Consider the following 16,505-nt stretch of genomic DNA (forward strand, 5'->3'; position numbering starts at 1 on the left):
TGACTCACCCCTCATTTCTTTATATTTTGTTTCCAAGAAGCCAGACTTTCTGCTAATTTTTAAGTAGTCTAGAGCAAGAGTTTCCTGGGCTTTCTGAAGGTGATTCAAAGCTCTCTTTTTTTGGAGATCTGCTGCTTTCTGGTTCATTTTCAGTTCGGTCTGTCTGTTATTTGTAGCCAAAACACTTGAACCACTATTGTGTTTACACATAACAGACCAGTTAGCAAAGAATTGTGTTTCATTTGGCATTAAATTTTAAATTGTGTCTTTAGGTACTTTGTTACTAGTTCCTGTTTCTTTTGTTGAATCTACAAAATATGCCAAACATAACACAGTTTGATAAACATAAAATACTATTATTGGGAGTCAGCAATGTGGTTCCCAAAGAAGTATAAGGTGACAACCTGGCATATCTTAACATGGTGTGGAGTGTGTCCTTAAGAAATTTGAGGAAACTGGACAAGTGAAAGGCTGAAGAAGTAAGATAAGATAAGATAAGATAAGATAAGATAAGATAAGATAAGATAAGATAAGATAAGATAAGATAACCTTTATTAGTCCCACATGTCAGAAATTTGTTGTGTCACAGCAGAAAGTGGACAGTGCACAGTTACAGTACCAAAAAATAAGAAAAACCCTGGAATAGGATAAGATAATAAGAACAAGATACTATATACAACAGAATAAAATACTGCGAAGTCTTTGTTGTGGAGTCTGACAGCAGTGGGAAGGAAAGAGGGGTGCCGCAGCTTGCCACTGAAGGAGCTGTTCAGTGCTGTTAGAGTCTCCTGCATGGGGTGGGAGATGTTGTCCAACAGGAATGACAGCTTAGCCACCATTCTCCTGTCACTCACCACCTCCCCTGGGTCTAGAGGGCATCCTAGAACAGAGCTGGCCCTCCGATTCAGCCTGTTCAGTGGCATACTTAAAATACTATCTACTGCAGACGAGTTCAAAGAGTCGTGTCTTGAAGAAACAAGACGTTACTGAAGAAGTGTGGAATCATCTTGCCAGAGAATGGAACAAAAAGCAGCCACCATCCAAAGAACAGCTTTGGATGTCCTTCCAGAATCCTGGAGAGCTATTCCTGAAGACTAAATAAATTACAATGAAACTACCTAACAGACTGTGCTGAAGAATAAAAATGTTCATTCCAGATATTGACTTTCAAGGTTGATACAAATTATACAGCTTCTGTTTTTGCATTATACTGAATTTGGGTTCCCAAATTTAGTTTAAGATTTTGAACATCACACTATTTATATCAGTATAGCTCCCATGTGGCCACATGAGGATTAACAGTCTTTACATATAACACGTAATGTGTAATTCGAGTTTTGCAAATGTGCTGAGAATATTTCATCTATTCAGAGAAAATGCCAAGTTGCTAATAAAACTTTTTATGGAGTTTGTTCATAATTTGGTGGACACAGATTCTCCCAGTGTGCGGACTGAACATCTGTGTAACACATTATTCTGGGAGCATCCGCTTATGTAAATGTAGTAATAGTATATTCCTCCTAGGGGTGCCACAGACTTTTGGTAACCTGGGTCAAACAGTGCCTGGTCCCTTTGATAAGGGAAGGACCTCTCGGCAAATACTTGAATGAGTCTAGAATAAATTTACGATATTTGTTTTAAAAACACAACTCAAATATGCCAATTTGTAACCATAACATGGGGCCAGATTCTGCTTTCTCTACACGCACACCTACTGCTCTCCTAAAAAACTGGTTATTCCCATTTCTGAAGCAGGGACGGTTATTTGGACAGAGGCTGTCATGGCATGACTAATGATGGATGATTGCAGTTTAATTATACTCTAGGGGTATCACTTATCTGTGGCTGTCTGGAAATAAATGAAGCTTTTCAATATGCCACACAGTGTGTGGAATTAAGGCACTATATCTTTGTCATTTTTTTCGAAATAAAACACAGTGAAAGGACTTCACTAGCACTATGAATTCATCCCTTTGTTATCTCTCTTTAGCCTACACTCATGTCTATTGTTTTAGTAGCAGATTATATGCATTAATCTGGGGAGGGTCTCTTTAATCTCTGATGCAATCCTAAATTAAATTGTCCAGTGAGGTCGAACAAGCACAAAAAAAACAACAAAAACATCCCACAGAAAATGAATGCAAGTGGAAATCTGATTACTCAGGACTTAGATAGTGGCATCCCCCACCTCCGAATAGGCTAGAAGGAGATGCCCTGTGGAGTTGGTCCATATGGCATGACAGTTGGCACATGTATGTTTTTTGAGGTCTTGACAGGACTCTGTGTAATTTTATGGGCCACCACTCACAGTGTAATTTGTTTAGAATAATGTGTGGCAAGTTGAGTGCGCAAAAAGCAGTTATTCTTTCTACCTTCAGACTCCCAGAGCCCAGACTTTCTCCATATCTGAGAGGTGACATTTATGTTGGCAGTTCAGTGTTCAGATTAGAGTATATTTGGATTTTGTGCTTCGGGGCAGATTTACAAGCGAGTGATGTGATGTGCTGTGCACGGTTGGCTGGCGAGAGCTCCGATGCTGCCGAGGTACACTGAGTGTCTCGCTGCGGTCACACTGCAACTGGAAAAATCTTCTCTCTTTTTTATCCCCCCTTTCCTTCTTTCAGCTTTTAATTCATCCTTTATGGGTGCAGAGGAGTCAAGTTATCATCGTGCAGCGCCCAGAGCGAAAAATGAGATTGGGAGGGGGGGGGAGAGAGGGAGGCAGGAAGTGGGAGGTGGGGGGTTAGAGTGTTTGTGTGACACAGAGAGAGAGAAACAGACGGAGAAAGAGGAAGAGAGGAGGCTGTGTGTTCGTTTCACCTCCTAATCAGTTTTCCTGGAGGATCTATCATCGGCTGAACGATAGCAGGCAATTAGAAAGCGAAATAAGACGACCTTCTACCATCTCAAATTTGAGCCTCATACAAGTAAGGAATTTTTTTTACATTATTCTTCACATTACATTATTCTGAGTCCCAGAAAATGAATCAATTTATTAAACGAGTCTATTTACAAGTTGTTGACATCAAATGATCTTATCCTGGGTGTGTGTGTGTGTGTGTGTGTGTGTGTGTGTGTGTGTGTGTGTGTGTGTGTGTGTGTGTGTGTGTTTTCTCCAAATATATTTGACATGAAGTCAGATGAATGCAGCAGATGCTGGAGTTTTATTTACAGATTGTTATTCTTTTGGTGTCAACATGCATTTTTCCCCCCTGCCAACTTTGGGTATTTATTAAATCCCACCAATGACATTTTGCGTGCGACTGCGAGGACATTTCACATGGCAGCCCTGACTGATTCGTGTAAAGAGATTGGGCGTCATTCTGGTAAATGTCAGTGCCAACTGTGCATCGCTTCAAACTACTTTAACGAAGAGATAATATTTCCATTTTCATACCCGGCGACTGCCTTTTCAGCATCCCAGTTTAAGAACTAAAGCTTGCGCCTTTTCCTCCCCTCTCGCCTAGCTATGTAAATGTCTTTTAAACTATTCTCCTCAAAGAAGAAGAAGAAGAAACGTAGCTTTGAACCAGAGAGCTGCTTTCTATGCCCTGCTCCATATGCATGATTACAGCACAACATCTGTGTGTGTGTTATGTACTTCAGCCAGAGATGTGAACTGTAGCCTAATTATGCACTTCTAGATGAATTATGAGTTATGATGTGTACTCATAATAATTATTAGTTAGACCACATTGCCTTATGTGGAGCAGCTGTCTGTTAAAGCTGGTAATGTGGTGGAGATAATTGGCTCACACTGGTGTGTTTTTTTCTAAGTGAGAGAAATGTAATTGTGTGAATGGTATAACAACCTGAATTTGAACTGTGTTCACATCTCTGCCATCCAAAAGTGGAGCATATGCAGACGCACGGGGAGCTTTGATGACTTGTCCTGAGAGAATCTTCTGTTGCCCCAGTTTCTATCTCTGAAAAAAAAGGCACACTATGGCAAGAAAAGAGAACAGCAGCTGGAAAACAGATGCGTGGAACTGCACGTGCACGGTGCGGCTCCCTGCCCCGGTTGCCCGTGTGAACGAGCCATCGCACAAATTTCACAGTTCACAGGTTTTAATGAGCTACCGCAGCCTGTCCATCACACTGACGGGTGGGGCGCACCTTAGCAGACCCGGCAATCAGACAATGACTCTAAACCAGGCAATTTGTAGGATCACAGGGAGCACAACGGGGGGAGTTATTTTTGAACACATATTTGCCACGTGCTCACTGTGCCAGGGCTAATAAGAGAAATATGCAAAATGCTGCTTTTGGTGTTGAAAATACTGCAAGAGATCAGTAAATATACTGTAGCTGTGGAGGAGACTATTGCAGTAACACTAGACTGATGAAAACTGCAAGCAAGCTGGGATAAACAGGAGCACTGTGGACACACTGAAGAGAGTTACCATCATTTAAGAGGAGGGTAGGTGACAGTTAATGGGACAAACACAGGCTGGCCAACAGATTGCTCCCAGCCTGACACTCAAGGCTATGTGCAGCAGCCTAGATCGAACTGCTGATGGGCAGCTCAGGAAATATGATCATACATCACCTGCTACAGATGCTTAAACCTCCCTGCTTTCCTTGAGCTGAAAGGAGTCGCGTCGCTTGCAGTTTTGAAAAGGAGCAGATATCAGCAAGGAGACAGAAATGTTTAGAAAGTTTTCCCTTTTACGTTTGGATGCCTGCTGACGGGTGCGGAAAGGTTTTTGTTTGTGACCCCTTCCTTGCGAATTACAGGAGAAGATTGAGGGAGGCAGCGAGACGTGTGGTTGCTGAGAGACTGCTGTAGGTGGATTATGAAATGCAGGAGGGGGGGAACAGGGGCCAGTCACTCAGCTGGGAGCGTATCGAGTTGTGCAATGATGGGAAATGTCAGTTAAGGGTGGGGGGGGGGGGCAGTGAAGAAAGAGCTTGGACACAGATCTCTAAATGAAAGGTTAATTTCATTCAGCTGAGGTGTTTTGTTTTGAACTGTTGTACAGTGGCACGGTTTAATCTCTTAGCAGATATCCCCCACCCCCACCCCTATCTGGGGCACCAGTATTACATCCCCTTATTACAATCTAACTCAGTGCTTTTATCTCTAATTCTAATGGCAGATTACAGACATGGATGCTCCCCTTTCGACCCCCTGTAATATCCAGATTTGTGAGGTGACCTGCGACTCCTTCCGGATCATGTGGGATATGACCCCCGAGGACACGGCCAGAGCCACACACTTCTTCATCGACTTAAGCCGCAAGGCCAACAGGGACCCCAACCGCTTCAAACACAGGGTCTGATCATTCTGTAATTCCAGCATGACCTCACATACCTTTCCCCCACCTTCTCCCCGAAGGCAGCCTGCTCCGTATTGGTGTCATCTAGACTCATGCTCCAGATTCACACCGGTCACAGTGCTCGTTTTCATCATCCGTTTACTGTGCGTCATTTCCTAATTAACAGCGGGCAGCACGAACGAGGCAGGAAATCATTTGAATTTCATCGAAGTCTGCTTTGCTGAGCAGATGACTGCCTTACACGTTGTTACTCGGAACACAGAAAACTGTGGTTGTGCCCTTTCAGTCACTTCCAATACAAGCGAAAAGGAAAATGTGTGCAGTCAACAGCTTCGGGCCAGTGACTCACTTGCACATTGTTTCTTTTATTATATATTTTTTTGAAAGTGGACAAAACCTGACAAATTCAGCTGCAGCATGGAGACGTATTTTCATGTTAATTCCTTCCCGTGTGCATGGTTAAATTCATTAATTTAAAAGATTTCATGAAACGCAGATATAATGTGACAACAAATCTTTTTTTAGTTTTATCTTTAATGTTGGTCAGAGTCTATTAATCTTGAGCATAGGGAAGAGATGTGTAGCTACCAGCTACTTTCCATCTGCTCTCTCTGGGTCATATTAGATATATAAGACATATCCTCATTTGCTCTGAGCCATGATAGCGGCTCAGACCCACAGAACGGCGGGAACTCCTGTTGAACTTAGTTCCACTTTAAGTTAATCTAAACATTATTCCAGCTATGCAGACTTTTCAGTGTGAGCAAGATAGATTGCTGACTTGGATGAATTTTAGAAATACTCATGCAGTGTGCAGTTCCACAGAAGCTGGTGAACTCCTTTGTGGTTACCAGAACCTCTATGTTACTCATACAGCCCGGTCTGATTTTCATTCAGCACTGACGTCCCAATTAAAGACAAACATAACATGACTCAACACAACAGCAGTTCATATCTGTACCTGAAGTGCTGAGTCACATCTTACAGTGCAAGGCGGAAAAAGTTGTGAACTCTTCACTTCATGAACTTGTTTTATCTCCTTTACCAGCGAAAACTTCATCGCTCATTTCCTGTAGCTGCTTGTGAGGCCTTTGTGGACTCTGAGATTTCATGATTGTGCATCTTCTATTCAGGTCACAGTCACATCTCAAGTGGGCTAAAGTCATGATTTGGCCATTCTGAAACCTGCAGCTTTTCTGTGGTTCATTAACTTGCTGTTGATCATCATCTTGTTAAGTCCGCTCTCATATTGACTTCTGTCCTGAAATTCAAATGGAAATTTTCTTGGTCCGCTTTCAAATTAATATTTTTTCCCTCAGTGTCTGCAAGCTGACAGGCACTGTGGTAACAAAGCAGCCCCAAATGATGATGAACTTCTACCAGCACTTCCAGCACGTTTGACCCCAGATGGCTTTTAGAGAAGTCATTATCACATAGGGTCACTTCTGTGCCCCCGCCAGCACTATGAGCTATTACTCAGACATTAAAAATAAACTGTGGGATAATTAAACTTAAACTTAATGATGAAACCCTACTAACTCCAAAGACTTCAACAGCTATGCATTCCCTCTTGCCTGCTCCACACATCCAAAGCCACCACAAGCCTTATTCTCTATTTATACATTTCAAAACGTATTTTTTCCTTCCAATCATTTTTTAAATTTTCTTCCCTTTTTTTCTCGTGTTCTTTTTAATAGTTATACTGATGGCATGCCTGTAGCCTGAAATAATGATAATGAAAAGAAACAGTTGCTATCTCCGCAGATGCAAAATGCCGACTGTAATTATGGCATATTATTGCAGCACGCATTCACAAACTAAAAAGTGCTTTTGTGAAATCAAGGCAGGCTGAGCGAGCTCTTCTTAGATGGAGGATATGATTTCTCTCTGATACACGAAGAGGCACAAACAAACTTGCATCAGAGATGTTGCTATGGATATATGGACCTCTGAGCCTGTAGTAATTAGCTGTGCTGCTTAGAGGCCTTGGTCAAAACGAAGCTGCTGTTTTGATTAGATGTATCCTAGTTACAGCAGCTGGGGCTTAAAAATGGAATCTCACACTAATAAAGGCAAAGTTTATGGAAGGAAATGCTTGACTAACAATTGCATCTGCATCGGCTTTGAAATGTAAATGATGCATGCGGCAGACCGTTAAAGGCTTGCATCCTGTACCCTGGTGTCACCTGCTTCCTGCTTCATCCTGCAGGACGTGCCGACCAAGCTGGTGGCCAAAGCCGTGCCTCTCCCCATGGCAGTGAGGGGACACTGGTTCCTCAGCCCGCGGACAGAATATTGTGTTGCTGTTCAAACTGCTGTCCGACAGCCAGATGGTGATTATTTGGTCTCAGAGTGGAGCCAGGTGGTGGAGTTTTGCACTGGGGGTAAGACATGCACTCGTGTGTTGTGACTAAAATAACAGTGATTATGCATGCAGTCACACATCAGAGATCTGACCAAAGTGATACAAGAGAGGAACAAAAAAGTGCAGCGCACAAAAATGGCAAGACAACAACCCACAATTCTGTCTCAGCACCAGATAGTCATTAACCTTTGAAAGTAGTGTAGACTTCAAGTAGTTTCACAGCTTCAAAACTTAAACTTTGCAGACTACGCAATGGAGCACCTACAGCAGCTTCTCGACAAGGCCAAGGGCTCAGCGGGGAGGCTGCTGAAATTCTCTGTCTTTTATCGCAACCAGCACCCAGACTACTTTGATTATGTCAGGTAGGCACTTCACTTTTTCTCTTTATTATACATTCCCATATGAACAGAGTGCAATAACTCATTTTCCTTTTTTAATGTATGGAATTAGAAAGGAGTGTGGAGGTCTGATGCGTCCAGCCCTCAAAGACACCAGTGGGAGTCACGGCTCACCCATCAGCGGCAAACTGCATGGAGTCTTCTTCAGCTGCAACACAGAGTTTGATACAGGGCTCCCTCCCAAAGACTCCCCGTACGGACCCCTGCGGTTTCAGATCCCGGCTGGACACCTGCTGAACCCCAACATCTGCCTGTATTTTGCAGACTTCTACTGCATGTACACGGCCTACCACTATGTGGTGCTGGTGCTTGCCCCTGTTGGCTCAGAGGGAGATGCCTTCTGCCGCACCCGCCTCCCTATGCTGGACTTGGCTTCCAACCCCTTTTTGACTTACACTGCCTCTCAGAGACCCGGGGAGGAGCCCTTGTACTGCCACGCCAGCGACGTCATCCTCGAGGTGCTGTTCACCGAGCCGGTTCACTTGGATCAGGGCGGCGTGGAGCAAATCAGCGGGCACCAGCTTATGAGTCTGACCACCGCCAATGCCAAGAAAGACCCGAGCTGCAAAGTGTGCAACATCAGCGTGGGACGCTGAGGGAAGCGCTGGCGCAGAACTTGAAGTGTGCAAGTCTGCAGCCAAGACAGACGCTGTGATGCAAAAAGATGGTTGAGCCCATCATGTGTAGGTCAGAACACTGTGGAAAGAGTCACCTCTCAGGGTGCACTCGTGCTGCTTTCCCTCCTCCCTCCTGCCTGGACCAGATAGTGTATTTAAACTAGAAGACTTATAAAAGTGTGTATAGCATTACTCCATCCTAATCACAGCTGGAAATACAATGAACATGCATCCATGACAAAAAAAAATGCACTGAAAACACAGCAGGCTTAAGAAGACTGTTTTTTCTGGCATCATCATGGTGATGTTCTTTTTGTTTTTGCCCATTTTCCCTTTGATGTGTTTTTTTCACAACTGACATTTTGACTTGTTGCAGTAGGGAAATAATAGTCAAGATGACGTTTTTCTAATATGGACACTTGCTCACTTTCATAGCTTACTCAGCCATCATCAGTCCTCCTGCTCTTTCTTTGCTGTGACAAGTCAAAGCTGGTGTGACGGCATGTAAACTTCTTCTTTTTTTTCCTGTGGAGATTATTTCAGTTTATTGTGATCACCTCTCAAACAACATACACTGCCATGTTTCTCCTACAAAATGAAGTCTAATCACTTATACTACACTGAAACATGAACGTTAGTTTCCAGCATCCTCACTGAATACTTTCCTGCTTCACTTTAAATGTAAGGTTATGACTAAGAAATTGTCATACTGCAGAACAGTAGGATACTTTGTAACAGTAAAAGCCATTAGGAGGAGGTTCAGTGTTTGAACATAAGAGAAAGGTAATGAGGAAGCTCTCAAAGCTCCCTGCAGTCACTCTTTGGCAGCTGTGCTAAGATTAGCGGCTTCTGCTATTGGCCTCCTGTTTGTCCCTGCCCAGTAATCTCTGACCTATATGGGAATCCCAGAAATGCCTAAAGTGAAAGGGATCCCCTCCCTGTCGCACAACAATAATTCATCCTGTGGTGACGGGCCAAAATGCAGGACACAGTGTGTGATGCTTAACGTGAAAGGAACTGACACCAAAACTGATCTGTTTTAAAGACATTTTTAAAATATAGAACTGTTACTAAGCAGTATAAACATGATCAAAAATAAAAGAAGTAACATTTCACAGAAAAACACAAAAATGTACACGAAACCTTCACCCAGGACTGATACAGTATACACGAAGGTGGGAAAAAAACAGGATCACTTCTAGGTTTAGTGAGTCATGACCTTTCACTTAGATTCTTCCCATGGCACAGATGTGAGTTCACGCTCACTGTAATGCTGTAATTCTGTCCATCGTTATTGTCCCAAAAAGGCTCGCTGTGCCCTCCTGGCAAATAACTTAAACAGAACTCAATCTTCCTTTTGGCATCTAGCACTTTAGGAATAGTAATGTCAAATTCAAAGATGTCCGTCTGAGGTCCTCCGAAGCGTTTCTGCAGGTACGTGCAGGGCACGTCTCTGTAGCTCTGCCACGAGTCAAAGGTGATGCGCACACGCACATCCTTCTGGTAGCTGACATTCTTAACCCTTACGGTACCCCGGAGGGCCTTCTCGCTGATACTGCAGTTCTCCAAGATGACCATGCTCTCTGCCAGCTTGGCACGAAAGGCCTGGAAATTTGCAGATGGCTGCGGGAAGCCCAGTTTGAGCTGTGTTCCTGGGCAGCAGGTGCTGACTGTGCAGCTGTAGCCATCCTCTGTCATGCTGCCCAGAGACTGCAGTGATGGCAGCAGGTCGAGGTCAGACTGCTCTTCTTTGTCGGAAAACACTCGCACGGCTGTTAGAGACAATCCCCGCGAGTCGGCAAAAACAACACGTTTGCTCTTGATTGGGAACAACACATCATCATCGCCGTCGTCCAAGTCATCGAGGAAAGGTGAGGAAGGATGGGGCGGAAAGACTTGGCTCAAGATGTCAGAGGATAAGTGCTCTGAAGCTGGAGGACGGATGCAGGATCGCTGGGGTTTCAGGATGGGAACCCAGACATGAGGACACAGTTGTTTACGCTGGTTTAAGCACAGCCTGACAGCAATCTCCAGCAGTCCGGCTGTCCGAGCCATCGACCCAAAGCCAACCACTGGCAGGACACTAACAAGAAACACACGTGGACCTCAGTACTGACTGGAAATGTGAATATATCTTTGTATATATCGCAGTTGTGTCATTACATGTTTATGCAGGGCTTTTAAGGAAGGCATCACAACGTGAAAGGGATCTGATAAAAAATATTATGGTAATTTTAATTTAACCCCTAAAGAAGTTGTGCAAGCTAATCTGCACAGTTTGTGTGTGTGTTGTGTCTGCTTACGATGTACTGGACATCTCCATGCTGGTATTCCTATGCTGAGTGATGGGAATATTGTCCTCAATGTTTGGAGTTCTGGAAAAAAGAAAAAAATCTGTCACAATTACAAGAAAATCTGTATTTAAAAAAGAAAAAAAAGTTGCACACAAAGATTGGTGTGTGACAACATGCAACAATCTTTGTGTGTAATTCTGACATTTAAAAATGTACTTACAATCTCCCATGAGTAGCGTGTTGCAGTTGTGTTGTCAGTTGTTCCCCACAGGAGAATCTGGCACAACACATTTATATCACCTCAGTTTAGATGTCATATTGTAAACTCCACCCTCTTCGCTGTCCTGACCAATCAGCTTGTGACTATTTTTCTCTTTATGTCTCCCTGTGGTACTGCATTTCAGTAAGTTTTATGTTTTCATAGGTTGCCATTACTTTGCATAAATAAATAATTTAATTATGGGAAAGAAACATATGAACACACCTAAATGTTAACCATGTGAAGTTAAATATTTGTATCGTCACCTTGCACATTCATTGTCCAGTGTTGACGATCTGCGTTACATACATCAAAGTCTTCTTTGTGTAATTCCACTCTGCATTATGGAAACTATCCAGGTTATCCTGCCCTTTATTCTCACACCTGTTAGTGGACACAGATCCCACAGAGGCCTGGGCATGGCTCCAAACCTTTGCTATCTAGCGCCTGCTCTAAAGGAATCACTGCCCCACAGTCCATCAGCATGTGCAAACCTGAGGAGGGCCGGATTACAAACAACTCTCAGCAGGCTGGTCACTTAGCCGAAGAAGCTATTCAGGAATCAGTCCATGTGCGTATGCGAGTATATCAAGTTCCATACATATCCACACATGGAAGACCTATCTTTACTGAGACTGTTGCCACCAAACTACAGGACATTTTTATGACTTTACAATTAGTGTGAAATGATAAAAACTGTTACAAATGTCAAGATTTTACAAAGCCTAAAAAAATGGTGTAGTGTTTAATAAATGCAATTTTTTTTCACAATCATTTTATTTTTTTCTCCAACTCACATTTCAAACTATCTTCGATGCCTGAGGGAATATTTACTTTATTTTCCAACATTTTAATAGGAATAATAACAGGCCCGTTCCCCACACTGTATGCTATCAGACATCTAAATCAACTTGATTTGTTCCTGGTTTTACCAGGTCAAGGCCCACACTATATGACAGCAGTGTGATAATCAGAACATCAAGTAACATTTCTTCTCCAGGTCTTCTATGAATGCAGTTTAAGAGTTAGCAACAGAGAGTAATCAAGACGACTGTCTAAGCCCACTCTTTCAATCCCTTATTAGTTCTAATTACTGGTGAATTTATGTGAAGGCAAACAATAAGCACTGATTGCTCGCGCTGAAACACTTACATAACAATGTTCTCATAACATCTTTTAGGTTAAAGTTTAAAGCAAAGTCAAAAAGGAAACTTTCAACATGTGAAAAAGAGTAATGTCATGATGTACAACAGCTACGTGAGCATTAACAGGATAATCAATGACATTAAAGCATGTTAATTCAAGTGTGAATGTCCTTAAATCACAGCAAACAAACCCTGATCTTGCAAAGAGGCATGCACATGTAGCATGAGCACAGGATGGAAGGCATTATGATGCCAAGTGAACTGATGAAATTTCACCGTCGGGTCATCTGATGCATCCGGTTATGGAGCAGCTGAGAAATCATCCAATAACATGAATCATTTGGATGAAGCAACATGAAGAGTAATGAATAAACAGATTAGACAGAGCTGTCTTTATCAGTCACACGCACACCAACGTACTACACAACAAAGCATATGTCATGGCATGATTAAAAAGATCCAAAAATACAAACTCAGCGCTGCAAAAAACCTAGTTTAGTAAACAGGGTTCATCCACAGCTTTTAGTTTCCGCTGGCAGTGACCTCGATTGTGTGTCCCCCGCCCCCACAGAATTAAATTCTGGTCCCATGGTGCTGCAAACATCTCTATATTTACATCCCAAAAGTCAGTCCTTATTCTGGATGAAAGATGAAGATGAAGGGCATGCTTCCTGATGTGATCTCTGTGCAGTCTTTATTTCAGGAATGTCTCCTGGATCCAAAGTAACAAGCAACCTGCAACATATAAAAGACCACTATTAATTGCCCTTGACTGTTAACAGTAGTTTAGTTTAGAGATGGCAACTAAAATTTGTTGTAAACACATCATGGTGCTTTAAAATTTCAATGCTGTTTTTTATTATCTGTTGCCAAGAGACAATGAACACTCAAGAAGGGAAAAAAGGGAAAGAGAAAAAAGTAAGCACTAAAAATAAATCCAGATGTCACCGCAAAGCCATGGCTTATGTAAGAGCTGCAGAAATGAATTTTTAGATGCCTGTAGAAGAGGGTGTGAGGGCAGTATTGAGTTAATGACAAAGATGCCTCAGTCAAGGCTCACTGGTACTGACCTTTGCATTCATATCAACTGCACAGCTCCACTTGACACAAGTGGAGCTATAGTTCGATAACGCATTAGGTGTTGAGAGCCCTCTTCGAGATCCACGACATACTCTCTGATAGAAGAGACACAGTGGAGATTTTATCAGTTTAGTATCTATACAGAAAAAGGTTAGCGAATGCAAGAAGGCAACACTGTCACCTACTGGATGCCTAAATAATAGCACATCCAGAGAAATATTGGCAAACAAACCTCTGATCCTCCGTTTCAGGCTCTACCAGGATGTTTTCCTGTCTCTCTTTCACTCGCAGAAACACAAAGGAGTCCAGGCAGGGCTCAGGCACTAACATTAGGATACACAGTGGTGAATCCAGTGCAATGGTCAGTAAAAATGTCACAGCAAATGTCACCATTTGTCTGCATGGGCTAATAGTATCACCATTTTAGACACAGAACGACACCTTACCTGCTTTGAGCATATCCATAGTCTGTACATTGGCTGGCATGCGCTTCAGTGCTACAGCCTTCAGGTAGCTTTCTGTGTTGGCATAATACCTGCAAGCCAGATGTGTTGGCATGTGATTTAAAAAAAAATTCCCAAGTGTTGCAAGAACCGCAGCGATTTAAACGACTTTATTCCAGTACACTCACTCTTTGGCAAAAGCAAACTCCTCAGGCGACAGCAGAGATGGCTCGCCCTCACCCCGAGACTTCTCTCTCTCCAAGACATGTGGGAAATACTTTTCAATCTAGACATGAACAGCACAAAAGGTCAGGCAGATGTCACCAACTTAGCGAAAACTCAGTTTTGTGGCGCCGACCCAACCGACCTTCTGCAGACGAGAGCGCAGGTAGCTGCTGAGAACGTAGCGGATCCTGTCTATTTCCATACGATGGATGCTGGCCTTTGCATCGCCTTTCTTCACCCGCTGCAAGTTGGACTCCTGTTGGTGACAAAACTGTCAGAAATTAAAGGGTCCTTTTATTCAGGGCTACTCAGAATGACCAGAAAAGCAACAGCCCTGGGATATGTTTGAATATCAGTGTTAATACCATCCTAATCATCTGAAATGAATGACTCTCCACATCTGGATGTATAGTAATGTAATCAAGGTCCTACTGACAGGCAGCAGCTTTAGTTAGTAGTTTGTCACAGAGCAAACCACATTGCCCTGAATTGTTTGAGATTTTATTTTGAAACCACCACATTACACATTTGACATTACCATCAAAGTCTTGATATCAATTGCAGGGCTTCCTATAGATCAATTTATCCATACTAATGAAACTAAATAGTAAGAAAACCAGCAATGAAGTGCTGATCTGTCAGGTGACAGAAGAAATTAAAACATTTTTGTAATAATTCAAGTAAACGAACAAAAAGAAGAAATCTCAGATATTCCTGAATTCAACTTCTATATTTTGAACATTTGATGTTTTTTGACCCACTGAAGAGGAAATTACTTTCTTTAAACTCACACTGAAAAATAAATTAATTTGTGTGTATAAAGTGGCATTTTGAGCTCTAGTGAATTGTAATGGGTCTTTTTCTACAATCTTTTGCTTCTTATGGGTTAAAAAAAAATTCACAGTTTAGAAGAGGTGGAATGCACCTATTTTTGTTTGTTAAGCCACTTAACACTGACCTATGAATCATCCGAGCACGAAAAGGCACCGAATTCGAAGGAAAAGCCAGTAACGCGTCTGCAAAAACAACAGACAACTTAACAAAGAAGCTATTTTAACGTGCTACTTTAGGCACTTTGCTATTGGGAGCCTGTAGCAAAAAACACATTCTTTCTTTTCACTCCTTTAGTTGAATCTATTAAAAATGCCAAAGAAAAAAAACATTTTACAGGTATGAAATTATATTTCTACACCAACAAGATGATTCTCACTGAGAATCAGCTTGGTATATCTCAGCATGTGTGCCATTAAATAAAATTGTGCAAACTAGACAAGTTTTTTTTTTCCAAACAAGTCATTTTTAAGCATGGCAATGATCCCTAACACACTGCCAATGCAGTAAAAGCATACCTGGATGGGAAAAAAAACAACAACAAAAAAAAAAAAACCCCAAACATAAAAAACAAAAACAAAAAAAACCCACACAGCGGAACACTATCAGTCATGGATTGGCCTCGACATTATTGAAGCAGTGTGGGATCATCTTGACAGAGAACAGAACAAAAGGCAGCCGACATCAAAGAGCTTTTAATGTCCTTTAAGAAGTCTGGAGAACAATTCCTAAAGATTACTTAAAGAAATTACAAGAAAGCTTGCCCAAGAGAGTTCAGGCTGTGTATAACATAAAGGTGGTCATACGGAATATGGACTTTCAAGCTCATTAGACTTGTACTAACTTTGCTTTTGCCTTACATTCTGCATCAATTTCACTACATAACATAAAAAACATAAAAAAGTGAGAGGTGGCTCGAGACTTTTGCACAGTACTGAATATAGTTTTCCCTCTGCTGCATTTGAATCAGTCATGCACATTGTCATAGGTTGCAGTCCTTCGCGTTTCAGTTGCTGTTTTGCAATTCAGAAACTCAACTATAACCATGCATGCCACTGAACATTAGAAACCCACAGCAGGAGGTATTCCCCGGGTAGTTTACCATATGAGTCAGCTGCTCCATCACACACTCCACCACCTCTGATTTGTTCTCCAGCAACTCCGGTGAGAACTTCTCATTTAGCCAAGCCTGTGGGCGACACACACGGACACAACAGTGAAGACGGTGCTGAATATCTAATAGAGGTGAAGAGTCTGCACGTCAGGGGAATAATCTGGCCTACTTCTTCCAGTTTAGCGATCAGCTCGGCCGGGGTCATAACATCCTCCTGGGTGTCATCCTGGTTGAAGTCGCTGCCGTCGTCAGACAAAGCGTCCGACATGGTTTTCAGTAAAAATACAAAATTTCACCAAAACGCAGAATATCTGTTGAATTAAAAATAAATTAATAATAAAAATAGAGCAATTAAAACTGAATAATATGAGAAAAAATGTACTAATGCGACTACTACTGTCACAGCAGCCACAAGTTAGCGGAAAAACTCGTTGTTTATTCGCGCCACTGGGATT

At 42.3% G+C, this 16,505-nt stretch overlaps 4 protein-coding genes across 5 annotated transcripts in view; 2 read left to right on the forward strand and 2 right to left on the reverse strand.

Annotated features, from left to right (window-relative positions):
- The window catches only part of LOC309719499 (uncharacterized protein), a gene marked incomplete at its 5' end in the record, with an annotated part of 101,333 nt that extends 100,769 nt beyond the window's left edge, over window positions 1–564 (forward strand). The window contains one exon of the mRNA XM_082555663.1: window positions 525–564. The remainder of the gene's footprint in view (window positions 1–524) is intronic.
- A 2,261-nt stretch (window positions 565–2,825) lies between these two features.
- phyhip (phytanoyl-CoA 2-hydroxylase interacting protein) lies at window positions 2,826–9,594 on the forward strand. The gene is made up of 5 exons (XM_082554437.1): window positions 2,826–2,927; window positions 5,100–5,276; window positions 7,489–7,663; window positions 7,889–8,006; window positions 8,095–9,594. Exons 2-5 carry the CDS (start codon window positions 5,109–5,111, stop codon window positions 8,636–8,638), a joined length of 1,005 nt encoding a protein of 334 aa, XP_082410563.1. The 5' UTR covers window positions 2,826–2,927; window positions 5,100–5,108; the 3' UTR covers window positions 8,639–9,594.
- Window positions 9,595–9,692: 98 nt separating this feature from the next.
- On the reverse strand, window positions 9,693–11,931 carry ppp1r3c2b (protein phosphatase 1 regulatory subunit 3C2, duplicate b). 2 transcript variants are annotated; one of them, XM_082554436.1, is made up of 3 exons: window positions 11,174–11,931; window positions 10,963–11,034; window positions 9,693–10,742 (listed from the first exon to the last, which is right to left on the reverse strand). In XM_082554436.1, exons 1-3 carry the CDS (start codon window positions 11,242–11,244, stop codon window positions 9,872–9,874), a joined length of 1,014 nt encoding a protein of 337 aa, XP_082410562.1. In that variant the 5' UTR covers window positions 11,245–11,931; the 3' UTR covers window positions 9,693–9,871. The 2 variants fall into 2 exon arrangements, with proteins under 2 accessions (XP_082410562.1, XP_082410561.1); XM_082554435.1 differs by having other exon boundaries at window positions 10,963–11,931.
- A 98-nt stretch (window positions 11,932–12,029) lies between these two features.
- On the reverse strand, window positions 12,030–16,505 carry gins4 (GINS complex subunit 4 (Sld5 homolog)). The gene is made up of 8 exons (XM_082554438.1): window positions 16,220–16,505; window positions 16,039–16,125; window positions 14,248–14,361; window positions 14,069–14,166; window positions 13,884–13,972; window positions 13,670–13,760; window positions 13,428–13,532; window positions 12,030–13,092 (listed from the first exon to the last, which is right to left on the reverse strand). The coding sequence occupies exons 1-7, from the start codon at window positions 16,316–16,318 to the stop codon at window positions 13,436–13,438; spliced, it is 675 nt and encodes a 224-aa protein (XP_082410564.1). The 5' UTR covers window positions 16,319–16,505; the 3' UTR covers window positions 12,030–13,092; window positions 13,428–13,435.

Source organism: Aulonocara stuartgranti, assembly GCF_965226115.1.
Source record: "Aulonocara stuartgranti genome assembly, chromosome: 12".
NCBI lineage: Eukaryota > Metazoa > Chordata > Actinopteri > Cichliformes > Cichlidae > Aulonocara > Aulonocara stuartgranti.

What these genes read in the sequence shown, in the direction of transcription:
- phyhip (XM_082554437.1), top strand. Translation starts at nt 5,109, where the DNA reads ATGGATGCTCCCCTTTCGACCCCCTGTAATATCCAGATTTGTGAGGTG. An exon ending in CCAACCGCTTCAAACACAGG is followed by an intron (nt 5,277 to 7,488) that starts GTCTGATCATTC and finishes TTCATCCTGCAG; the next exon opens with GACGTGCCGACCAAGCTGGT. An exon ending in GGTGGAGTTTTGCACTGGGG is followed by an intron (nt 7,664 to 7,888) that starts GTAAGACATGCA and finishes TAAACTTTGCAG; the next exon opens with ACTACGCAATGGAGCACCTA.
- ppp1r3c2b (XM_082554435.1), bottom strand. Translation starts at nt 11,183, where the DNA reads ATGGGAGATTGTAAGTACATTTTTAAATGTCAGAATTACACACAAAGA. An exon ending in ATGGAGATGTCCAGTACATC is followed by an intron (nt 10,743 to 10,962) that starts GTAAGCAGACAC and finishes GTTTCTTGTTAG; the next exon opens with TGTCCTGCCAGTGGTTGGCT.
- gins4 (XM_082554438.1), bottom strand. Translation starts at nt 16,318, where the DNA reads ATGTCGGACGCTTTGTCTGACGACGGCAGCGACTTCAACCAGGATGAC. An exon ending in TGGAGCAGCTGACTCATATG is followed by an intron (nt 14,362 to 16,038) that starts GTAAACTACCCG and finishes TGTCACCAACAG; the next exon opens with GAGTCCAACTTGCAGCGGGT. An exon ending in TATGGATATGCTCAAAGCAG is followed by an intron (nt 13,761 to 13,883) that starts GTAAGGTGTCGT and finishes TCCTAATGTTAG; the next exon opens with TGCCTGAGCCCTGCCTGGAC.